A 24,418-nucleotide genomic window follows, 5' to 3' on the forward strand; every position below is an offset into this window, starting at 1 on the left:
GCATATAAAATTCCAGCATAAACAGTAAACAAATAATTCAGGAGCTTACTATTCAAAAGTGAACAGCTTAAACCATTCCAAAAAAGGGAAGGGATAACTTCCACATAAATAACAAATGTGTAAAGTATGACTCATTGATCTGGACAAGAGACAACTTGGAAAAGACAAAGTCATCATATTTCCAGAATGGCCTGGGCAGGGCAGAAAGGAAGAGACAGTTCCTAACTTTTTTAACAAAAAGAGCTAGGTGCCATGAAATCAAGCTCATATGAGCCAGATTCAAAAGACAGAATAGGAGGTAGTTTTTCACACAACAGATGGTAGATTCACAGAATGCTTTGCCAAAAAAAAATTGTTTCGATGGTTAAATTTTACACGGAATTGAGGGGATATTTGACAAGTATTTGGAAGACTATCTAGACTATATCACAAGTTACTACACAGACAAACCTTTTAGCTTCAGGCAGCCCCTCATAACCCCTGATATACATTGGCCAACAGCGCATTAGAAGTAAAGTGCACAATCACGTGCTTTGTGTTTATTCCTCACTTCTGCTCTGATCAAGTACCCAAGATGGGATAGTAGGATAACTAAGAAGTCTTGGTCAAAAGCAGCAGAGTGTAGCTGATCCAATAAAACAATGCTAGGATTTAGCTTGCTAAAGTAACACCTGACCCTATCCTACCTCTCAAATGGCTCAGAAGAGAGACCTTTTCTTAGCTGCAATCCAATCACTTGCCACATTATGACCTAGTGCTATTAATGACTGCAGCACACAAACTTTCTTGGGAGGCACAAAAGGAATTTTTCACTGTTTGGGCAAAATGAATGACAATAGAGCACAGGAAGGATCCATCAGACCTACTGTATCAGTTACTAAAGACATTATTTTCAATTTGCTTTTCTTGTCACAAACCCCCGGTATTCCAACACGCAGAATGTCAGAAAGCCCCTTTGTTCAAATAAAAAGTCTCTGATTAACTGGTACCTGCTGCACTGAGTGCAACTCAGTCATTGGTGCAACTTATTGCTGTGAAAAAAGGGAAGGAAGAGAAACACTTGGGAAAGGAGCTCTATTACATAGTCCATCTTACTGGTCATTTGTTCAAGTTGTAATAGAACAGATGCGATATAGTTGAAGTCAATCATATAAAAATTTGGCAGGCACATCCCAAATGAAAATCAGACAACAGAAATTTTTCTGACAGTAGGAAAAAAAAGTTATTTTGCTGCTGCAATTGCAAGCAGGCATTCCAAAGGAGGACAACCAGCGAAGTGTCAACAGCTGTCAGAGTAGCTACCATTTTGAAAATTGTTTAAATGCACCAAAATTTCCAAAGATTTATCCTAAAACTGAATTAAATTCACCCCTACATTAGTTCCATATAGAAGTTAGCAATTCATTAAGAGAATGTTACCAGCAATAACTTCCATGGAGAGGGAATGGTTCTGGATCTTGGACTCATGAATAAACCAAAACCCACAATTTGCTATTACAGCTATTGACAACCTTTGTGCTTACGTAGACATAAAGGCTCCTAGTGATTCTGACTGTGCATGTGGGCTACATGTTTCAATACTTTTTCTACACACGCATGTCACCACTTTGATGGATTATCCTTGGAAATGAACTACTTGAATGTGCCAAGAAAAATAAACATCCACTTATTTTGTTCTCTTCAATGCTTCTCCAGAACTGACAACATTCTCCTCATGGTGAGGGAAAGTGTGCGATTCAAACTGACCCTATGTTTTTGTCTGGCAAGGATGGGAATTCCAGTTGGTGGTTCAAGAGAAAGGTTTTCATTTATGTATTTGAAGAGATTCCTTTTGAACAGCATATTTTGCTTTATAAAAGCAGGGAAAATGTCCTCTGTACCAGAGAGGGCTCCAGGAACACAAGTTCTTTCCATATGGAAAATGATACCATACTAGCTGAGAGGATTAGACCAGCAACCTGGATGCAACAGTTCAAGTCATTTTTCAAAAACAAGACATCTCAGAGCAAAAATACAAAAGCAATAATTGTATGCGTAATTTTTAAAAATTAATATAAATAAATATTAAGTGTTTATTATTCCATAGTAAATCTGACTCTTTCACTATTACTTAGAAAAACTTTAGCTATATTCTTTCAAGGGCACTAAAATAAACCAATTTTGATTCTACCTACTCTGTATTCAGGGAAATAATTATACCTCCAAGCACCCTTGTGTGGTTCCAGCCCTTCATATGGTTTACTCTATTCAGTCTCATAAAAATCAAATTATTATGCAAGGAAAATAGAACACTAAAAATACTAATAGAAGTTATTTTTAAAAATTTAGCCAGGTGTATTTCATTTTTTTTCCTGACCCCTCATTTCCCTCCGCACTATTTCTTTGGTGTGTATGAACAGTCTGTCCTCTTCCCTCTCTCTACTAGCTAATATGCATTGTAACTACTGTAGATGTTATATGCAGTTATGAAAAACTAACTAAAACTCTTAACTACTAACAGGTTTGGACATATATTTCACTTCATCTTTAACTTAAGGTATGTTGGGTGGTAGATGGAAAACCTACCTTTGGTTTATATAGTTACATTCAATATGCCACCTAAATTAAAATCCAACACAAACAAACACATCCTTTAGTGTTTTCCTTTCCCATTCTGCTGCAATCATGTGGAAAACTACCTATTTTGTAAAAACCCACTTCAGTGTCACTGAGAAGATAGTTTTGCCTTTCATCTAAATGGATTACTTTGTTGATCCTTTTTGTTTAGTTTAAGACTAAGTGATAAAGTTTAATACCACTATCATCATAAAAGCCTTCAACTGTCAGTCTAGCTATAACAATAAAAATCCGTGACTTCTAAGGAAGAGAAAATTCATGTGAACTTCAAGCTCACAACCTAACAGCATTAGAGATACAGTGTCTGTAACTCCAAGACTGGACAAAGAAGCCAAAGCCTCTAAATTAGATTGTGAAATTTGATCTCTAAATTATTGCTATTATATTCCCCAACTCATCAAGCCTCTTTTCCCTCAAATCAGTGAGCAAAGATGCTTGGATATTCTGAGGATCATAAAATTTAGGACCACTTACATGAAGCTAAACAATATCTAATAATGTATTTTCCTGCCTTTACTTAGATGGTTATGTCACCAGCTGGCTGGTGATGAGCTTTGGTTCCATAGCCCCCACACAAAACTAATCTTTTACCTTCTGTTCCAATGCAAGCCGGTACTTCTGTTCTACCCTTTTGCATTTGTTGTACCAACTGTTTTCATCTGTGATGAAAGGAGGACCAATGTTCTCTGGAGTACTGCCTTCACTGCCACTACTGCCCAGCGTTCTTAGCTCTTCTTCATCACTGCTGATACTGTCAGAACTGAAGAACCATATTTATTAGCCAAGTCAAAAGCTGTGCTTATAAAAATGCAAATTCTGGTCGAAACTGAAACATTGCATTTCTTAAAAACCTCTGCAAAAAAAAAAATTGAAATGTTGGGATATGATGGATTACTAAAGACAACTTGTATTTCAAGCTTTTGTTTCTATAGCCACCTAAAAAATGGGCAAAAATTTGCTTGTAATCTTTGTCAAGTCAGACAACTGTATGTGGGCTACTTTCCTAAATACAAAGGGTAAATGCATTACAATATGCTATCTAAGGAAGTGATGACTTAACCTTTTCTTCACAAATTCAAGGCAAAGAGTAGTATCTAAAAATAGATTTTGGAGTTTTTTTTAAAAAAAGCAGAAACCCAAAAAAGTCGTTGTCATTACATTAAATCAAGATAAACTTAAATCAGAATGTACATCTACGTTTATGGAAAAGACCCTGTGCCTGTTACTTCACAGAATGTATCTCCCTACATATTAAGTAGACTCATCATTAAAATATCTTCATATCTTCCAGAACCAATGCACGCTAGAGAATGTAGACATCTGCCTCAAAGACAAGAATTTATTTTAGTCTAGGAAAGACAGAGGGGATGTCATCAATGCATATAATTATCTCAAAGGCAGGTGTCAAGAGGATGCTGCCAAGCTCTTTTCAGTGGCGCCCAGTGACAGGATGAAGAGCAATGGCCATAAAATAGAACACAAGAAGTTCCACCTGAACATGAAGTAGAACTTTACATTGAGGGTGGCAGAGCACTGCCACAGGCCACCCAGGGAGGTTGTAGAGTGTCCCTCTGTGGGGACATTCCTGCTCCAGGTAGGTGCTGCCCACTACAGGTGACCCTGTCTTGGCAGGGGCTTAGACTGGATGATTTCCAAAGGCGCCTTCCAACCCTAACAATTCTGTGATTCTGATTTATCCCGGGACCCATTTGAAAATCTTCCCTTACAACTATATTTCCCCCTACACTAACAGAATTTGCTAGATTTTTTTAACAAGTGATATCCATAACCCCATGATCCTGCCATGATACAAACTGAATCACAATTTGTCACTAACATATAGGCTAGTAAGAACTTCAAGAGAGTAACTAGTATGTTTCGTGTTCAGTTGTACATCTTCAAGACTATTCCTAATTGCTTCTCTCATTTTGGTAAACCTAATAACAGAAAACACAGCATTAATTTCCATGCTTTTTGGTGATGTCAAATTGCTACTTGATTTATTAGATAGTGAGAACTGTTTTTATTATTAATCATAAGACTGATCAGAGGAGCAAAATGCAGCTAAAAAGTCAGTTTACATATAGCCACTGGTCACAACTTTCTGTTATGTGCTAATGGTTTATACTGCCTATGTCATATATTACATTTATCAGGGTATATATAATTTTTATTTACAAAATAACTACTTTTGAGTTTCATGGCTACACAGAAAAGGCCTAAGAGAAAGCTTGGTCCGGTGATCATCAGAGGAGATGCAGCATTTGCTTCCCACTGAACTGTTATTCTGAATCAAGGAAACAAAATTAGCATGACTCACATTTCATGAGTCATGTAACAATTCCAACAGTCTAAAAGAGCGAGGCAGCTGAGTGTACAGGTTTGTACTTAGAGATAAATATCATTTTGCATATGAAATGAAAAAATAAGAGGCCAAATAAAAAGTAAAATTTTGCCAATGAAATGAAAGCAGAGTAAAGCTAAAAAGTACCTTTGGGTGAACTTCAAGTATGGTGTATAATCTATGACAGCTGGATAGCTTCCATCCAATCCCTCGCCCTTCAGACAAAAACTGATAAAACAGAGCAACAACAATAAGTTTAGTACAAGAAAATTAAATGACAGTGACAGTTGAATATTACCAACCTGATACTTTACTTTTTGTAATTTTTTGGTGCTATAAACCCTAATTTTTAAACATTCACTTTTATTCTTAATAATACAGAGATATGGCAAGAGAATACCAGAAAAGCTAATTGAAGCAGCAGAAACAGAAGAATTATGGACAAGTTTGGAATTTTCCCATTCTACCAAGTAAAAAGCAATTTTCTCAAAAATATTTCAGGGTCTTTCTCCTTTCAGACACTTACAGGTGCTGAGGAGCAGGAAGCTGAAGAACATAAATGAACCTAACTTTTGGAAAATGTTCTTTAATGGCTGTAGCTTTATAAACCTTTCATTTCCACTGTATTTTTTTTTTGGTGGAAATAAAGTATTGCATTTCAACCATGCTTAATTATCACAGAAGTGACAAAATTACCATGCTTCCACAAGGCTCATATTCCTCATTCCTCCTATCTGTTACTGATAAAGAGATTCTAGTAAGTGACAGCTTCTGCTAACTGAATTGCAAAGTGAAATTTTTGACAATGCAGTAATTTAAATGCTATTTGGGAAGTACATCTAAAGAGTTGTTGGTTTTTTCCTCAAAAAAAAAAAAAAAAAGAAAAACAAAGCAAGTGAAAAAGCACCCCTCCAAGATCACAGTTACCTAATTCCATATTGCTGTGAAGGGAGAAAAAAAATCCTATTATGTTCTCACACAAGTTCTCTCACCTCCAGCCCAATCTTGCATTTACAGTTCCACACAGATAAGCTAGTCAACATTTATTAGAGACACTGAACTGAAAGAAAATCTCATATATAACATGCAAAGAATGGCTATGGCTTCTCAGCCATTCAAATCACAATACTATCAAGGCTGTGCTCAGTGGTGCCAAGCAATAGGACAAGAGTCAAAGGGCAGAAACTGATGCACAGAAAATTCCACCTGAGTATGAGGAAGAACTTCTTTACTATGCAGCTGACCACACACTGGAACAGACTGTCCAGAGAGGTTGTGGAGTCCCTCACTGGAGATATTCAAGAACCATCTGCACACAATCTTGTATGATGTGCTCTAGGATAACCCTGCCTGAGCAGGGAGGTTGGATCAGACAATGCACTGTGGTCCCGCCCACCCTGAAACATTCTGTGGTATGTGGCACAATAAAAATGCTCCTGTAGTACTAAGCTCCCATTTTGCACAGAAAATTCTTAGACTCTGAAAAGTTGCATTGACAAAATGTAAATGTCTTCAAGAGCCAATCAGCAGTCTGAAAACCATTGACAAGTTCCTTTACATCAGAGATCAGAGTACAAAGAAAGAACAAGCAGAGTCATACAACTAAGCGCTCACACCCTAGTATGTACCACGGAGGTTTCTGAGAGACAAGCACAGTCAAAAGACGATTATTTATGAGAGGATTTACATACTGCAGACCTAATCTTGCAATGCTTATTCACGTATAGCTGTAGTCCTTCTAAGTACAGGGCTAATGCAGAAGCAGTTTAATTTCAGATTATGCAAAGCTTAAACTAATAAAATCTGGTAAGATTCGAATTTTGCTGAACACAAGGCTAGCACTCTTATCATCCTGCAGCACACTTCTGTTCTTCCAGAACATATGTTGAGGATGTAGTTAAGCCAATCTAATGACACAATGCAGGAAGAAGAAGCTATCCTGTGTTTTCAACCTCTCCCTCCCTATTTCTTTCTTTTTTCTCTTTTTTTTTTTTTTATGCAAACATGACATTCCCCTCCGTACAGTGGTATTGGCACTTATCTGACTCCATGATGGTTCAGCAGCCACCAAGACCTGCATTTTTAGGTTGTTTTCCTTTTTTTTTCCCTTTCTTCACACAGTTACAGTCCCACAGCCAGCTGAACTAAATGGTCTTTATTACCAGAAAGGGAAAACATTGCTCATTCCTTATTTGCTCCTTTTCTTCTCTAAGCATTATTCTCCCATAATCTCTGCCACTAATAGAATGTTTCTGTGAACCAAATTAGCTAACAACAAAAGAACTATCTGATCCTCTTACTGGGGATGTTTTTTCTTTCTTCAACAATTTCAGCTGGCTCACAGAAGGAACCAACAAGCCTGACACAGAGGTAAATAAACAGCAGTAAATCTCTGAAGGGCCTTTTAGCAATGGTCAGTCATCCATTGCCATCCAATCAAGGCATCCAGCCAGGCTACTATTCTGTTTTCTGGCAGTTTACCTCCCATATTGGTTTGTGACAAGCATTAATGCTACTGCAAGGTAAATACTAGCAGTGAACTGACAGAAGAATGAAGAACAGCATTATCCATCTCCTTTTCCTTGTGCTGGATTATGAAACTCTCTGCCAGTGGCTCTGCCTGAGGCTAAATTTGCCCAACCAGGCATATTTACAAGGTCTTGCACCAGCCAGGTTCTATCATTTTATACGCACTGTAATCTTTATGAATTGGTGATGGTTTTTTTTAAATATATATACATACTGTCTTGGTTTTTTTTATTATCTAGGGTGTGCTTGCACCTTTGTTACCTCAAAAACACAGAATTAATCATATAGGAAAGCCCACAAAAGCCTGGCTAGAAATTGAAAAGGTCAATTAATGTAAGCAGTTCATTTGCAGGTAATTTTAACACAAGTTAATATTAAATGGTCATTCGTAGGTTATATTTTTCAAATTTAGAAGTGATAAAGATTACCTCCTACATACATAGTTACAATGCTGTCTTCGAGTACCAGGACATAATCAAGTAATTAATCACACAGTTTTCCTTGCAGTTTAAAAATAATTTTAAAAGATGTCACATCTGTAAGCTTCATTTAATAAGTTTCAAATATCTTCTGCAATTATACTTCTGATTCCTTTTAGGATTTTTATACCTGAAAAAGCTACCCCATAATCATGCAGCTACATAAAAGCATAACTTAGTTCTTATCTAGAAGAGCCATTCAAGATCTCTCTTGCCCTCTCCTTCGCCTCAACCCAGGTTTTGTCGATCAAACTACCACAGAAATTTAAGAATGTTTTCCATTTCCATCCAAATTGATTTATAAATACTTTTCCTCAGCATTTTGTTACAAAGCACTCAAATACAGTACCTGAAATCAATTGCATTGAGTCCCAACAGCATACCAGCAAGCATATTTGCTTCTTCACCAAGAACAATTGCTCCATCTTCATAAAACCTCCTTCAATAAAAAAGAAATCATTTCAGCTATCTTTCATATTTAACAGAAAACTGAAGAAATCCATTTTAAATAAAAAATAATTCATGAACCCCAGAGGCATTCATATTTCATTTCAAATAAAGCAAACTAATAGACTGCGTAGCACAAAACACCACAATCTTAAAGCACAGAAGAATTTAGACATAAGCAAAAAGAATTTTCATTATTAGTCCTACGAACTAGTAGGACAGGATGGATAAAATGCAAAAAAAAAATGAAGGTATGTTATACTTTACCTCTAAAAGGAAGAATTTGTGTCATGTACATAAAGAAATAATGATTCCATCACATGAAAAGAAGTTCTCTCTCACAATTGTATTTGCAGGTTCTTTTAAAGCTCAACATTCAATTTTCATTCTTAGTAGCTGTTCTTTTTTAAAAAAATATTTTCACAAATAAGATATTTTTCAGGTAGTTTACCTTTTCTTAAAATAATGCATGCTGGGAAGATGCATGCTGGAAGGTCATCACAATTCACCTGAGGATTACATGTGGCAAGAGGGAAACCAAGAGGTGTTCAGTACCAAAGGCAAGATTGAAATGTCACTTACTAAGAACTGAGATGCAGTTCACCTTTACACAGCAGTGGATGAGTGCAAGAAGGTGCCAGTTAACTGAATACAACCTATATTTCAGACAAATACCAGCAATACTGCCCTACCAAAACTCCATCTGTTTTAATAAGAATTGCAATGAAAGCTTCTGGATGGTTCGGAGGAAGCTCCAGTTAGCTGCATGGTGAACATCCAGAAAATACATGTTTTGAGGCACAGCTCCAGAAATTGAATTGTGTTATAATGCATGCTGTGAGGGTCCCACTTTTGCAGCTTTATAACAGACATCCATTTGCTATAACGATATGAGTTGTCCAAGACCTCAGATGTTCTCAGTAGAAGGAAGAAATCTGCAAGACTTCCTCTCAGAATACAGAGGTAATAGTCCTGATAGTGGGGCCAGGAAGTACAAACTCAGCTCTATACTCTCTGACTTCAGGAAGGGCACTAGGCGGCTAAGCTGGCAGAGCCAGACAGACTCCACAGTCTGGTTCAGCACAGTGACTCGTTTGTGAACAAACAGCAGTGCCCCCAGTACATTAAGATTAGCAGCTATTTCATGGGCATCAGTAAAACCACTGCCAGGTACCAATCTGCACTGAGTTCTTGTAAAATAGTGCCTAGGAAGAAATCACACGAAAAGACCAGGGCACACTTTCAATGGTGAGATGCAGAAGTTAGCCTGGTAGTGCCAGTGTTAAAGACAGCTGCAGCAATCCAACCAAACCAAGAGTCCCCTTGGAAAACCCACAAATCTTCATTCAGAGCTATATACCTGACATCTCACAACACAACAGTCTGCTACAATTTAAGAGTCTGACCAATTAGTTAGAAAAATAATTCTGTGTCCATGTTTAATCCAACCCCTCTACCAAGTGTACTATGCACACACAGCTCTAAGAATGCACTGCTCCATTCGAGTACTAACTCCAGGCACCTAAACACAACAGTGAGGTTTAAAAAGAGCTATCAGCATGATAGATAATCTCCTATTCTACATACACACGTGTAACACAAGAAATTTATAGTTTATAGAAATAATTATTAAATATGTATACAGTAAAATACAAGATTTAAAATGGTAAATAAATGATGCAAATCATCACCCAGAAAATCAAGTCAGTTATTAGGTATCTGAAATCCCACATGGGAAAGAAAATACGTCCATTGTTGCTAGTGGCTTTGAAATCCACACAACCAAAACCTGAAAATGTAATTTTTATTTCCATTAGAAGTATTTTAAAATATTACTTCAAAAGAAACTTTGCACTTACTATGTTTGGAATGCAAGAGAAGCTGTTTCCAAAAGCTATACCACTGAAAGAACATTCAAATATATTAAACATTAACATGTTCAAATAAATGAATTTGAAACTGCTAATCAAATAAGACCATTGTTATCCACTAACAAACTACACTAGCAAAACAGGGACAAAGAATGTACTACTTAACTACATAATTGGTGGCCCTACTCTGCCTCATTTCCTCCTCAAAAACCCATGTGATTTTTCAGTTTGAAGCAGCATAAGTAAATCTTTTCCAGATTTTCTTTGTTTTATGTGCAAGCAAATCTGGGTAAAATAAGACAACAGGTTTTGAAACTGCAATGAAATGGGATGTTTACCTAGTTGTGTTTCAAAGTCAGCTTAATACTGGCAAAATATATGGAGATGTCTGGACAAATAGCATTAAAACAAATAATACTCTAAGTCCTTACAGAGAAAATTCTTATTGTTTTAATAGCCCATTCATTATGCCTAAACTTTGAGAGTTCAACAAAGTAGATGTTACAGAGCCACTTGTATTCAGGTGACTTCATCAACAATCTGTAAGGCATACTCGTTATGAGACAAAATATCATCTAATAATCACATTATCTAAAACCAGTCCAAAACTGCCAGACTATTCTTTACCACAAAGCATATTCTTGTCCCTGTTTTTATCATTAAAAGTCAAAACAAAAATCTGTTATACACTTCTCTTATTATATCAAGAATCCTAGCTATGCCTGATCACTAACTTTGCTACTCTACAGTTCTCAAGAGGTTAATGGAATTCTCTTCCTTTTTTCTTCAGAAAAAGTTACTATAATAATTATTTTTACTGAGTCCTTAGGCTTTCTATAAAGTTTGAAAGGAATACTACATCTATCCTTCCTAAACCACAATTTCAGATTTAGTTGCTACTTTAGAGAGGTTTTGAAACCACGAAAAGATTTTCAATTTTGCAGCTTTACCCATGCTAAAACCAAATCCATACCAACTCTAGATGTCTTTCACTAGGTTACAGGTCTTTCATTGATGACATCCTTTACTATACAAATCAAGTTCACCATTCACTTCCAAACGTCCCTCACTTAAATAACATTGGCTAAAATATTGCAAAAGTAAAGTTCTTGTAGACCTGGTTGTTTTGAAGTCTCTCAGAGCTGTGGAAATGTATTCAGACAAATGTTTTTCCATAAGTGCTACTCTTATCCATGCTCGACCCTGCAAGACAAAACACGTATCAAATATTTAAGTGTTACAGAAAGAAACAGTTTTATAACCTGAATACTAATACTTCTGGTTTATCTGAGTAAATGACTGATTTAAAAAACTAGCATTAAACAGAAACAGTTGCTAGGATGTACTCCATTATAGCAATAATGAAAATAAAAAATGCATTCTTACAAGGACACAAAGTTTATTGTGAAATAAAGTTATCCAAAATTTTAAGGAGAGGGTGGAGGGATTTTCTTTTATTACATGCTCCAGCCTTTTGAAAAGCTCATGGATGTGAGAGGCAGCAGACTAGGCCAGAAAGCTTTACATTTTAAAATCAATGGTATTTGAAGCTTCCAAAGTAAAGCGGCAGTAACTTGTCCTCAAAGTGATTCTTTGTGCTCATTCAAATATTTGAGGGATTTACATAAAAAAATACGTTGTGCAATATTTTTCCCCTCAGTAACAACATTATTACAGAAGGTGCTCATAAAATACAGACATGAAATCGAATCCAAGAGGCCTAAATCTTGTAGAGTCCAAAAGCAAAACTTCACTAGAACAGTTCCATAAACAACAGCAGTAACTTTAAAAAACAACCCTTAGGTAAGCACCTGTTTGCCACTCTAGCGCACAGGATTGCAGCTTACAAGAGGGAGACATTCCAATGGCTGCCACAGTTACAACTGTGTTTTTGAGAACACCAGAAACGTTTCTTGTAAAACATATAAACTTAAAACTCTTATGTAAGTAGTAAGATGTCTTTATGCCTAATATATTTGGTGCTTATTGGCGTCTAGCTGAACATCACTACAGACATTCTACCAGAACCAGCAGTAAATTATAATCCTACTTCAGGGTGACCTAACCGTGGCCTTCTAGGGAGCCTACAAAAAAGATGGAGAGAGACTTTTTACAAGAGCATGTAGAGACAGGACATGGGGGAGAAGCTTAAGTTAAAAGAGAGTAGGAAGACATCTCTGCCCACAGCAGGGGAACTGGAACTAGATGGTCTTCAAGATCCCTTCCAACCCAAACCATTCCAAGACTCGATGAAATGCTAAATAAAATTGCTTTCAGAAGTACAGCACAGCAAAAAATATAACATAGAGTGCACTGAAATTAAAAGGACATTTACCTGGACAGCTGCCTTTATGCTGCATTTATTTAGAACATGACTAAAACTATAAAACTGATGATGCTGCTTAGGTAAGGATTAAAGCCTCTGCACCTCCAGTGAAAGTAGAGCCAGCTAGCATTGGCAAACCCTTGCTGACAGCTTCCAGGCTGAGGAGGACACTTACTTGGACCACCAGTCAAACTGATGCACATGCTGGGTATTTGTGTCAACATACTCTCCATCTTTTCATATGCAGACATTCAAAATACTCCTCTAAAAAATTGAACACTGTTCTCCACACTCACTGCACAAATTAGGTTCTCTGTCTACCATTTGGCATGAAGTATTCCACAGAGTAATAGGAAGTTTTAATTTATTTATAAGAATATTTCAGAAAGTAGCCTCGCATCTTATTATCTACTGAATTTAAATATTCATATCTAGTAAAATCTCAGAATTCAGAAAGACCTTTAAAATAAATAAAATAAATAAAATAAATCTGAAGAGCTGATCACACCTAACAGTGAAGAAATTCTACACAAAGTAAAAGGATTAGAAGGTGAAACAAAAAATCACCCAATTTCTACAATATTCACATTTCTTAGACATGTCCACAAGAACTTAATTTCCCTTAAAATACTGTGTCTTCAAAAATTATGTAAGGTAAAAAAATTTGAGGACAATCATTTTATAATATAACACAATCACTGAATAGAAACTTTTTTTTTACCGAGTAAGAAATCTTAAAGGAAACACATTCCGATTTAAAAGTGGGACTTTTTAAAAGCAAGTATTTTCTAGGCATATAAAAAAGAATATTTCGAGCAATGGAAAAATGGGTAGAGTAAGCTATGAACTATGGTTTTTTTACAGGTACAGAAATGTCACAGCAATGTAATAAAAATGTCACTTTAGCCTCTCTCTTCCCTACCTTAGCTCTAGAAGAACCGACATTCTCCATGTTCTCAATACTGCAGATGCAACTGTGAGAGACTTTCCGGCAAGCTACACGAATGTAGTCCCAGAAACTACGAGGGCTTTCGTAGCCAAACCAGGTGATCTGACCTTAAACCAAATTACAAGATACATTAAGATTTATGAAGCTCCCTCTCTGCTCATTGGAGAGAAATGTAATTAAATACTCCCCGACACGCTGCCTTTACTGAAAGGATTTAATACAAACAAGTCCATGAATTCCTACTGAAAACTGATTCACAGATGTAAAAATGCATTATGCAGCTCACCCTGGTTTGAAAGTGATGCACAAAGAGAAGTTCAGGGCTTTGTGCACATATGTGTATTTTCTTGGGTTTTTTCTTGTTATTATGCTAAAATAATACTCAAGAGTCCTTCACAGAACTCTTCAATCACAACAGAGCACAAACCTGTGACTTAAAAATATTAGGCAAATAGTATTTATGCTATTTCTATAGGTAGTATATACATTTCAATAATACAGTGAGAGAGTTTCATTCTTAAAAAACATATATAAATAAAAATATAAAATACCATTTTGCTGTGGTAGTGTTATCTTTATTTTAGGAGCAGACTGGAATTTTTCAAAATGTACTTTCATTTGAAGCGAAGCTGATGCATAAACAAAAAGGTTTTGCAGTCACAATTTCTTTTGAGTATACATGGAACATTCCCTCAGAAGCTGAGCAAAACAACTGAGCAGATCATTACCCCTTCTGGAACTACAACCAAAATCCTTCATGTTTTTTCCAGTTTGCAATGTATTGCAGCTAGAAAATAAAAGGTAAAACTACATAGCACTTTCAACATCTCCACATAAATTTCATCAGCAGCACAACAGTTAAACCCTGTTTTTTCAGAGTGAACAGCACACTGCCCTCACTTTGGACATACCTGCAAACAGGTAAGGAACAACTGAGGTTAATATTCCCCTCTGGTGACTGCCAGCATTGCTATGTGCAAAACCTTGTCTCCATATAAAATGAGATATTATTTTTAAGCTAATTTTATCACATTTAAAATCTTGAATTGCACTTATGAAATTTTACTAGTGTATGAGAAAGACTGCTCTTTTCCTGCACAAAGCTCAGACTTCAAGAAAGAATATATTAGAGTGAAACTGCAAATCATACATACTGAAAATAAAATCCAAAATATGCATTTTTATCTGACATGACTAGACTTAGCTTCAAGCATAGCAAAAGTAGTGTAAAAGATTTGTCCCCTATGAGCTGAAGAAATTCAAGTGGCAAGGTTCTTCTTCCCCTAGAAGGTGCAGGTCACTTGACTTTGTGGTCCATCTGCTTCCTTCACCACAGACACATTTGTAAGTTCAAAGCACGATAAAAGACTTTAAAAAACACAAAAAAAGTCATAAGCAGGAAGAATTAACATATAATACCCAATATGCCAAAGAAAAAATAGAATTCCAAGGTGCCACAGTTACTGTAGTTTTAGATCTGCTCAGCTCTAAGGACTAAAAAAAAAGAAATTCCACAAGGTAAGTGCTTTTACAATCTTACTGTTTTTGTTGAAATACCAAGTTTAGTGGACAGCAACAAAAATTCAACAGTATTTTAACAACACAAAAAGCTACAGATATTTTTCATATTCTTCACCAAGTCAAAAACACTTCTGCCCTAGGAATTGTACCTACAAAATTAAAATGCAGCTAGGGTGTAAAGATGACTTCACATCATCAATTCCAGTTCCAACTAATAAAGGCAAGCATATGATATATTAACTTTTGTGGCTTTTTTCAAACTATTTTAAGGGTAGAACAAATTTAGCAAGAAACAGTTTCACTCCAGTTTTCCGAAGCTGCTAATGCAAGGAAATTCCTTTTACAATTGAACACCTGAAAAAGACACGGTCATTTAAAACAAGAAATAACTTTACAACAGAAATCTATACCACCACACTGCACTTGGTTTACACTGACCAAGAAAGCCAGCTGGCCATAATTTAACATACTCTGACATTACAGTGGGCTCCCATCTCATTCCAGCTCTGTCAGAGGATGCAGTGGGTTTCAGACTTCAGCAGGAATTTCCTTCACTTGAAACTCACAGCCAGCTCAGCACCTTTTGTGAACCATGGTCTCCTGTATTTCACTATTCTGTCCCTACAACTTTAAACCCTGCCCACACTCTCATAATTAATATAATCTGAAGAAAAACTTTCTCAGCCTATCCATACAACAAAAAATGCTGGAAAAGACTGATTGAGAATAGTGAGAATGTATTTTAAGAAATACTAAATAAGATATTAAACTACAGATTTACTAAAATTTTAAAAGCTTTCAGCATGTGAAATTTTATTTGGCCCTCAAAGCACTCAAAGCACACAGCCATGAGAAGTCTCAAGAAAGAGAAATGAAATAGCTCCCACTACTCAGCACTTGTCAGGCACTGCCTGCAGTAATGTGTCCAGTTCTGGTCTCTACAATTCAAAGACAGGATCAGATTGGAGAGGGTCCAAAGGAAGGTCACAAAGATGTTCAAAGGGCTATGGAACCTGTCCTATGAGGAAAGACTGAAGGCATTAGGTTTTCCCTCTCTAGGGAAGAGAGGGCTCAATGGGGGAACTCATCACAGTTTTCCAGTACTTAAAGAGGGTGAAGGCTCCTTCTCTACAAGGAGCCACACAGAAGACAAAAGGCAACACATACAAGTTGCACTGGGTGAGATTTCATCCCAAGAAAGAAATTTTTTGAAATTAGAACCGACATTCACTGTGACAACATCCTCAGTGATGTGGTAGGGTTTCTGTTGCTGGAGGCTTTCAAGATGTGATTGGACAGGGCGCCAGGTATTCTCATTTAGACTCCCGTTCCCAAATGGCTGGTCCAGATGATTCTTCAAGGACCCCTCCAAGCTAGGCTGTCCTATGATTTCTAAACCATATCTAAATTTTTTAAGATCTTAATAAAACTGAAAGCTAGTTTTAGTATAGAACTTACATTCTGTCAAAGTATTTCTTAAGGAAAGAGGAAGTTTCCCAGGAGGTGCATAGGACAAAGAGCATGTGGTCTTTGCTGTGAAGTTGACGTGTCATATGAAGATGTAGAAGCTGACAGCTATTCCAACAGAAATGATGCTGGTTTTGTCAGCCAAACAAAATTATTAGGTAAGTATGAACGCTGCGTGTGTAATATTAAACATTTTTCAAATAAATTCCATTCCTGTCTACAGGACTGCAAAGTAAATAGAAACAATACTGTGATTTTTTCTTTCACCACATTTTTGCATACTGCTGCACACCTACTTGTATCAACCCATTTCTGTTCCAACAACTAGATACAAACATCCACAGTTATTGCAGATCCTTTTCATGCCCAAGAAATTCTTCACAAATAAGACTAAACAGTTGGATCCCTACTCAATCACAGTCCAATTTAATTCACAAAGTTCCACAGTTGCAAAGAAGTAATGACTAGGATGCTCCAAGGTACAGACAGTTTTTCTCCAGATTTCCATCTATTATTTAGTTTGCAGCAAAATTTTCTATCCATTAAAAATAAGTTTTAGTACAACTTCTTGCTAATAAACTGGTGTGATCTTTGAGGAATTTATGAGATTCCTACCCTTATTCAAGCCTATGGGCTCGAAATGAGTCATGAAATACTTAAGAGTAGTTCATAAACTCAGTCCTTCAAGAGAGTTATAAATTAATTTACAGTTTTTCTCCACACAAGAAGAATGAACTAAACCACAAATTACACAACAGCTCTCATTTCTTCTTAGTCAAAAAGAATAACGGTTCACTACGTGTGCATAGATACTAAATCCAGAAATAAAAGCTATTCTGCTAACAACATTACTGCACCAAATAAAGACCTACCACAGCTGTATGCTTGTTTTCTTTTTCATGATAGTAGTGCCTTTAGTTCTTATATCCTCAACCTACCTTTTTCACTCCCATTATATCACCATTACCTTAATTGTTTAATCCAGCAGACTTGTTTCTCTCAGAACAAAGAGTATTACAAGCTGCATTTTTACACACTCAAAGAACTCCTAAAATTTAGGAGTTACATAGATTGGATAGATAAAAGCAGCTTCCATGGACAACCCTAGGAGAAACTTTTGACATGTTTATAGTGCCTCCTAAATATACAGGAAAATAGGCACATAAAGTTGTCAAAGTGTCAAAATAGTATGGCACAGCATATTTTTTGTGTCCTCATGGTGGTAAATGCAAGTAAATGTACAGATAACAAGTGTGCTCATAGTAACCACGATATGCAAAAATTATACAAGACACAAGTGGGATGCACTAGATACATTTACACACTGACACCTGACACTATTTCTAAACACACATACTGGCTAGCAGTTTGGATATAAAGGATAATAACCTTTTTGTTGCACAAAGGGTATTACACTGACAACACAGTAAGTCAGCAAATACATCCAGGAGACTAATTTTCAGAGATATGTCTAAGATGATGGCTACAGAAATCTACAATAGTTGTTCATGTTTTTCAATACTAACTCATTTAACACTAACTTAAAGTGATAGGAAAAGGCAGAAAATATTACAATCTAGTTATATAATAAAGACAAAGTACACATCACTTTGAAATTACTTCAGGTTTTAAATCAGCTTGGATATCTGAGATCAAATCCCAAGTACTGCTGCTGAACACTTTTGATGTCCTACCATTTCTGCACTACCCATATACACTTAGCTGGTCTGATAAAAAAGACACTTACAAGAAATATACCTGAAAAATCTGTGGCCAGAAATGAAAACAAGAAACCACACAGATGACTACAAGGTACTGCATCATCTCCACAGTACTGGATGGTCAAGAATGGAAAAAATTCCAAATAAGTTTATGAGAAAAAAATGGCTCCTGAAATGATTCACCTTGCTTTAAAGATTATCAAATACACATACATTTGTACACAAATTTGTGAAATTCCTTTCAGGACTATAGGTCTAATTTGGACCTTCAAATACATTGTTCCTGTATCCCCCCAGAGTAACACTTAATATCTGCTGTATTGTAAAACCACGCAAAAAGCTTATTCCTAAGAGAAAATAAGAGTAATTAGGCACTAATCTTATTTTTCTATTACTTCTTCTCTCCTCCCTTTTCAAGATTTTCAACTGCCCTGTCCAGTAGTATCATATCTTGCCAGCGGGGATGAGGCACAGCTTACTTCAATGACAAGGACACATGCCTTATAACCTCCTCATTACAATCTTTGGTCTACTCCACGTTCTCAATACATCCAGCACTGGTAGACAGTACCAGGTATACTGCCCACGTAGTGTTACACAGCACAGGGAAATAGCTCCCCACTTCCTAGACCTTAAGGCAGTCCCTTAACAATCAGCTAACACAGCTTGCTCAATCTCTCTCGTCCTTAGGGCAATTCAGTTTGCTTTTACTGTCAACAGTGGCCTATTCCTGACTGATACTTAGTGGCAGTACATGTAGCTCTAAGTGCCATAGCATATTATGTTACCTTTCTTGGAACTATTTTGGTGCCATATGTGCCAAGTCTTCTGTGTCACATGAACAGATATATATACTCAAGGGGCATTTACAGACCTCTGTTGTGTGAGCTGCTTTGTTTCTGCCAATCTCATTTTACTATTAAGCAAATACCCATATGTAAAATATTCTTAAAAATATGAGCAGCTGGGCTAAAAAAGTGCATTCATGGGGAAAGTCATCAGTTTTCTGCCTGTTTGACTTCTTGGTCTGGCTCACTACAGGACTTCATGAAGAACACAGGCAGGAAAAGTAAGCACAGCATCAAAGTTGGGCAGCAGGGGAGAATAAAAATCTGTAGAAAACTGCACTTTGTTTAGGAAACATCATAGAGATTTTCATTACAACTGGACAATGTCATGAGTAATCTGTGACAGCCCTACTTTGAGCAAGAGGTTGGACTGGATGACATCTAAAAACTTTCCAAAACTTAATTCTTCAATGAGAGTGAATGTAAAAAATCAAATCAACAAAACCAGTCGTGGTGGTCAAATAAAAAATGCTATATTGTGACCCTTTTGCTACCAGGAGCATCAGATCAGGTACCTATCCAAAATCTATTTTACATGATGCTTGTGTTTCTACAATGACCATTTTTTCCAGAACACCTAGGACAACATAAGGCTTGGGTAACTACTATCACAGAATTTTTAATTGCAATGGTTTTAGAAAAAGTGTAAAATTCTAATCGCTGTAGTTGAACTCTTTTCCCTTTAACATAACTATCCTTCTTCATGCCATTTTGGGTGGGGGTTTTTTTGTTTGTTTGTGGTTTTTTGTTTGGTTTTTCCTTGTATTTGTTTGGTTTTTTGTTGGGTTTTTTGGGGTTTTTTTGTTTTTTTTTGTCTGGATCCTAACTAAGCATGAAACCAATAAACAGAAAGTCGCAATATTCCATCAAGACTATGCTTTGCTCCTTAAAAATACATTAAATTTAATGTCAGAAGAGCTACCACTAAAAGTTTTCTAATAAAAGTAAACTTTATAACAAAGTATTTCTTTTTCTTCCTTCCTCACCCACTACTTCCAAAGGAAGCTAAAGATTAAGAACTGCTGCTTGCCATGGCCTTAAGAAAGTAAAATTCTATATACTTAAACTCTCAAATCTGGATCACCCATTTAACTACACTGCCATAAGATTATTCTGACAACTTTGATACAATGAAGCTATTTATCTTACCATAGACAAACAGATCAAATATGTTTTGCCAGTTTCAAAACACTATACAACCCACTGCAACCACCAGTCTGCTTTTAGTCTATTCCTACTGACACCAAGTATGCATTCAGAATATATTCATCTATTCCATCAATAAAATACAATTTCTTTCAAGCCCTGAGTTGTAGAATATATACCCTCTCAAAATTTGAAGCGTCATGCTACATTTCTTATCTCAATTTCTGTTTTATTATTTAAATTTTATTTAAAATTACATGCAGTTAACTAGCTTATTACCAAAACATTCTCCATTTGCAACACAATCCACAAGTTCCTGCCTTTTTCTGTAATTTTAGTTCTGCAAACTTAGAAAACCAAACTAGCAATTACAAGGGGAAGAGTGAAACAAAAATTTAGGTATTTGAATTTCCCCATTTCTTACTTGAAATTATTTTTTACTTGCAAATTCCATTTGCCAATCTGTCAAGGCTTCTTCTCTGTACTGCCTGCCCTGAATAAAAGACTGTGAAGCAAAAGAACGTTGACGAATAAAATTTACAATGACTTTTGCACAAATATTGCTGAAGTTGGAGGAGGAGAAAAGAGAGCAATTTCCCTGCAGAGTCAAGCTGCTAAGTACCCATAATCACTCCAAAAATCTTTGTCACAATGTGACAAACCCTATGTTTCTACCATACTGTGCACCATTTTTTCCCTCCTCTGACAGAACCACAGCAGGTAGTAATTGTGCTACTCAAATGTCAGCCTACACACAGTATTGTTCACGAAGCTTAGTTATGAATATTAAAAAGTATGAAAATGAGTAGATTGTCATATTACACATCTATATTTAGATGATTATGATGTTCTTCATAATCGTCAAATCATTTCAGAAACTGTACACAGATCTGAGAAATGAGAAGATGCTTCCAAGGTCCTCTTCTAGTGACTGTTACTGTTAAAGCACACTTGTTCTCTGAGCAAAGCAGCTTCCTCTAGAACCATTGGAAAATGCAGACATTATCTGGAATTAGAACATCTGACTTGATACAAGAAGAAAATCAACAACCGACCTTTCTCAAAAGCAATCTAATCCAGGACATTCCAGCAGAAAAAACAGCTTCACTAAAGAGGTGCAGCAATAGAATGAAAGGACCTAAAAACAGCATCTGGAAAAAAGGCAACAAAAGCAAGGAACGGAGAAAGAAATGGGAGCAGCACCAGACACGCTCTGTAGCTCCTACTGAAGCAGATAACATAATTGTCTCTTAGACACTTAGGACACAGTCTTATCATAAAGCAGAAAAGCAGACAGAGCTCAGCACCATGGCAACATTCACTTGCCTCATTACCAGCCCAGAAGGCTTCCAACAAGATCATTTGAAACATGTTTCACAGAAATAGTTGCTTTCACTTTTCCATAGTAATGTAGAAAATCAGGAAGGTAACAGCAACAGGACAGACACACAAAGAAAGCCAATGCTTTCATTCAGCATCAAGGAGTTTGCACAGATGAACATTTGTTTGGTATAAAAAAATTCTCATGGCAAAACCATCATCAGTAAGGAAGTTAACATACCTTTCAGTCGATGACTTAGAATCTGTTCCAGAATAGCTGCAAAATTATTAAATTCAGGGGAAGTATCATCGATAGTTTCAAAACAGGAACGGTCAATCAGAGTTTTGACTGAAAACCTAGAGCAAAAATATGGGACAATCATAAATTATATAAATAATTAGTGGTCCTCTATAGCAGGGCAGTAGCTTGTATAAACCAAAAGAGCAAGGAACCAGAATCCACCTTGATGATTTCAAGTTCACTCAGAGCAACAGGAACACACAAAATGTTCAGATATAGCGTAGAAGTGTGATTGCTGTTGTTGGTCTTAGGCATAAAGCCTTAAAAACGGAAAAAAAAAAAAAAAAAACCCAAAATCCCCACCCTTTCCACATCGAAATGAGCTATTTTTCTCTTCTCTAAACTACTTAAATGAAGTTGTAGGAAAACAAGCACTCAAAAGCATCCAACATCAGTTTCTCTTTGTAATCCTAAATATAACCACTTTTTGCTTGACATTTTGTCAGTGCCTCTTTTATTCCCAAAAATCCATGTCCAGTAATCAGAAATACAAACTTTATCCTATTATGAGAACAATCTAATTTCATCCTAATGCAAAAATAATCTTATTTTAGACATATTATAAAACAATGAATTTTTATGCATTGTTAACTCTGCATTCACTTAGGCTGATTTTCCTGTGAATGGGGGTAATCCTTATTCAGCACTACATTACTTCATTCTTATGCCAGGAAAGATTTCAATTTCAATGATCTAACACCAAAAATTGGAAAAGTCGAATCAAGTCACTGTAAAAAGCAGACAAGATGTAACTAATCAACTGGCCAGTTGGCTGTGTTTAGTTACACCTACACATTTATACAAACTTTCATTCTTATTCAGAGGATAGTTTAAACCTCAACAAATGCAACAAAAAATTGTTTTTCTTTTGCCTTCATAATTTTAATCATTATCCATTTTTATTTTCCTTTCTGTAACTTGTTTTCCAGTTTTCAATTTCACACGTTCTCAAACCTAAAAGTATTAAATCTGAAGCATTTACTATGGTTTTTTTGCAACAATCTTATTTGTATTAATACAAATTTGTACAGCCTGAGGAGGCAGCTTTCACAACACCCAAATGTCAACAGTAACAACTCAGGATGTTCTCACTCTGCCTGTTCCTCCCAGATCCTACACCTGAGCGAGCACCAGCTTCCTCGGTTTTGCCAGTTCTCCTTTTTATGGCACTCAGTATGAACTGTTCTAGATTTTCAGAACTGGAAAGGAGGGGAGAAGTGACTCTTAAATATGGATACATTCATAAAAAATATCCTCCACAGCATCTCAACACTAGCACTTCTACGGCACAGCTGCAGAAGCAGCATAGCACTATAGGCATGGGCAGGAATGAAGCTCCTTACACTGCTACTACTTTGAAATGCTCTGTACTACAGAAGTAACTGCCTCCTTAGTGGAGTCAGCACAGCCTCGTGATGCACAAAACTAATGTGCTCAAACTAAATTGACACATAGCTCAAGAGTTTCCACTCAATTTGATTTTACTCAGTAAACTTCTGAATAAAGACTCCCTATCTTACCTTTCCTGCAGGCTTCAATTGTTGTAGTGTTTTTTGCAGAACAGGAATTAGGAGTGAACTAGGGTGGAGGAGGAAGCTTCTCCTGCAGTGCCAAATTATGATTCAGTTTTGAACTCCTCCATATTTTTAACCAATTTTGAGTAAGTGAGAGACATGCATGCCCACCAGTTTACTGCTATTGACTCTTCTAATGGCAGAACTTATTGCTTCCTCAAAGCTATATCAGAGCTGAGAAATTTTTCATAAAAAACACCTTCATTTTGAAAAACAAATGCCTATAGCAATGCCATGACTAAGCTAATATTAACTGTAACAAGATGAGCCTTCCCACACCATGCAGGTCTGAAAAAAGATACGGCACAGCACATCACTCACAGATCCATACACAAGATAGACAGTGAGTTAGCAGAGTGATGCTCTGCCCTGTATACAGGAATATCACCTTAAAACTCAGAGATATGGTCATCCATAAACTGCAAAATCAAGTAGAGTACAATATAAAGCTACATCTATTTTTCCTGTATTCAATATCATACTTGAAAGTTCACTAATTAATAGGTATGGAATACCTATTCAGAAATGGAAATATATTCAAGAGGAAACATTTAAGAGGTGGTTCACAAACACTGCTAAAAATCAGCAGGAAGCTTTTTTTTTTTTTTTAATTTTAAAGCATTCTGCAACACAACTGAAAAAAAAATCTAATATTTTAGGAATCAAAAAAATTTTGTATACCTAGGGTCTGATTATAAAAGACAGTCTAAGAGCTCATCATCAAAATGGTGTCAGTTTTAAGTGCTCATATTACTGCGATACATCAGAAATGTTAATTTTCATCTGTCTACTCTACCCTTTCACCAAAAAACCTAAACCTTTATAGTCAAGTTTGGTTAAATTTGCTTTTAGGAGAACTTACAAGGAGTGCAAGAATGTACTTACTTCCATAGATCAGGAAGATAAGGCCACTACCAAGCAAAATCTGATTCACTACAAATATTTTTTTGAGAGTTTTA

The 24,418-nt window shown here is 36.3% G+C and overlaps 1 protein-coding gene across 1 annotated transcript in view; it reads right to left on the reverse strand.

Moving 5' to 3' along the window:
* Positions 1–24,418, reverse strand: part of RUNDC3B (RUN domain containing 3B) — a 50,891-nt gene that overhangs the window by 22,006 nt on the left and 4,467 nt on the right. Inside the window, exons 2-7 of the mRNA XM_066198097.1 lie at positions 21,826–21,941; positions 13,535–13,668; positions 11,404–11,489; positions 8,318–8,407; positions 5,108–5,188; positions 3,208–3,376 (exon numbers count right to left, since the gene is read on the reverse strand). Coding sequence (XP_066054194.1) covers positions 3,208–3,376; positions 5,108–5,188; positions 8,318–8,407; positions 11,404–11,489; positions 13,535–13,668; positions 21,826–21,941 — 676 coding nt within the window. The remainder of the gene's footprint in view (positions 1–3,207; positions 3,377–5,107; positions 5,189–8,317; positions 8,408–11,403; positions 11,490–13,534; positions 13,669–21,825; positions 21,942–24,418) is intronic.

Source organism: Chamaea fasciata, unplaced genomic scaffold (genome assembly GCF_029207755.1).
Source record: "Chamaea fasciata isolate MVZ Bird 193981 ecotype frontalis unplaced genomic scaffold, bChaFas1.0.hap1 SCAF_1, whole genome shotgun sequence".
Classification (NCBI taxonomy): Eukaryota; Metazoa; Chordata; class Aves; order Passeriformes; family Sylviidae; genus Chamaea; species Chamaea fasciata.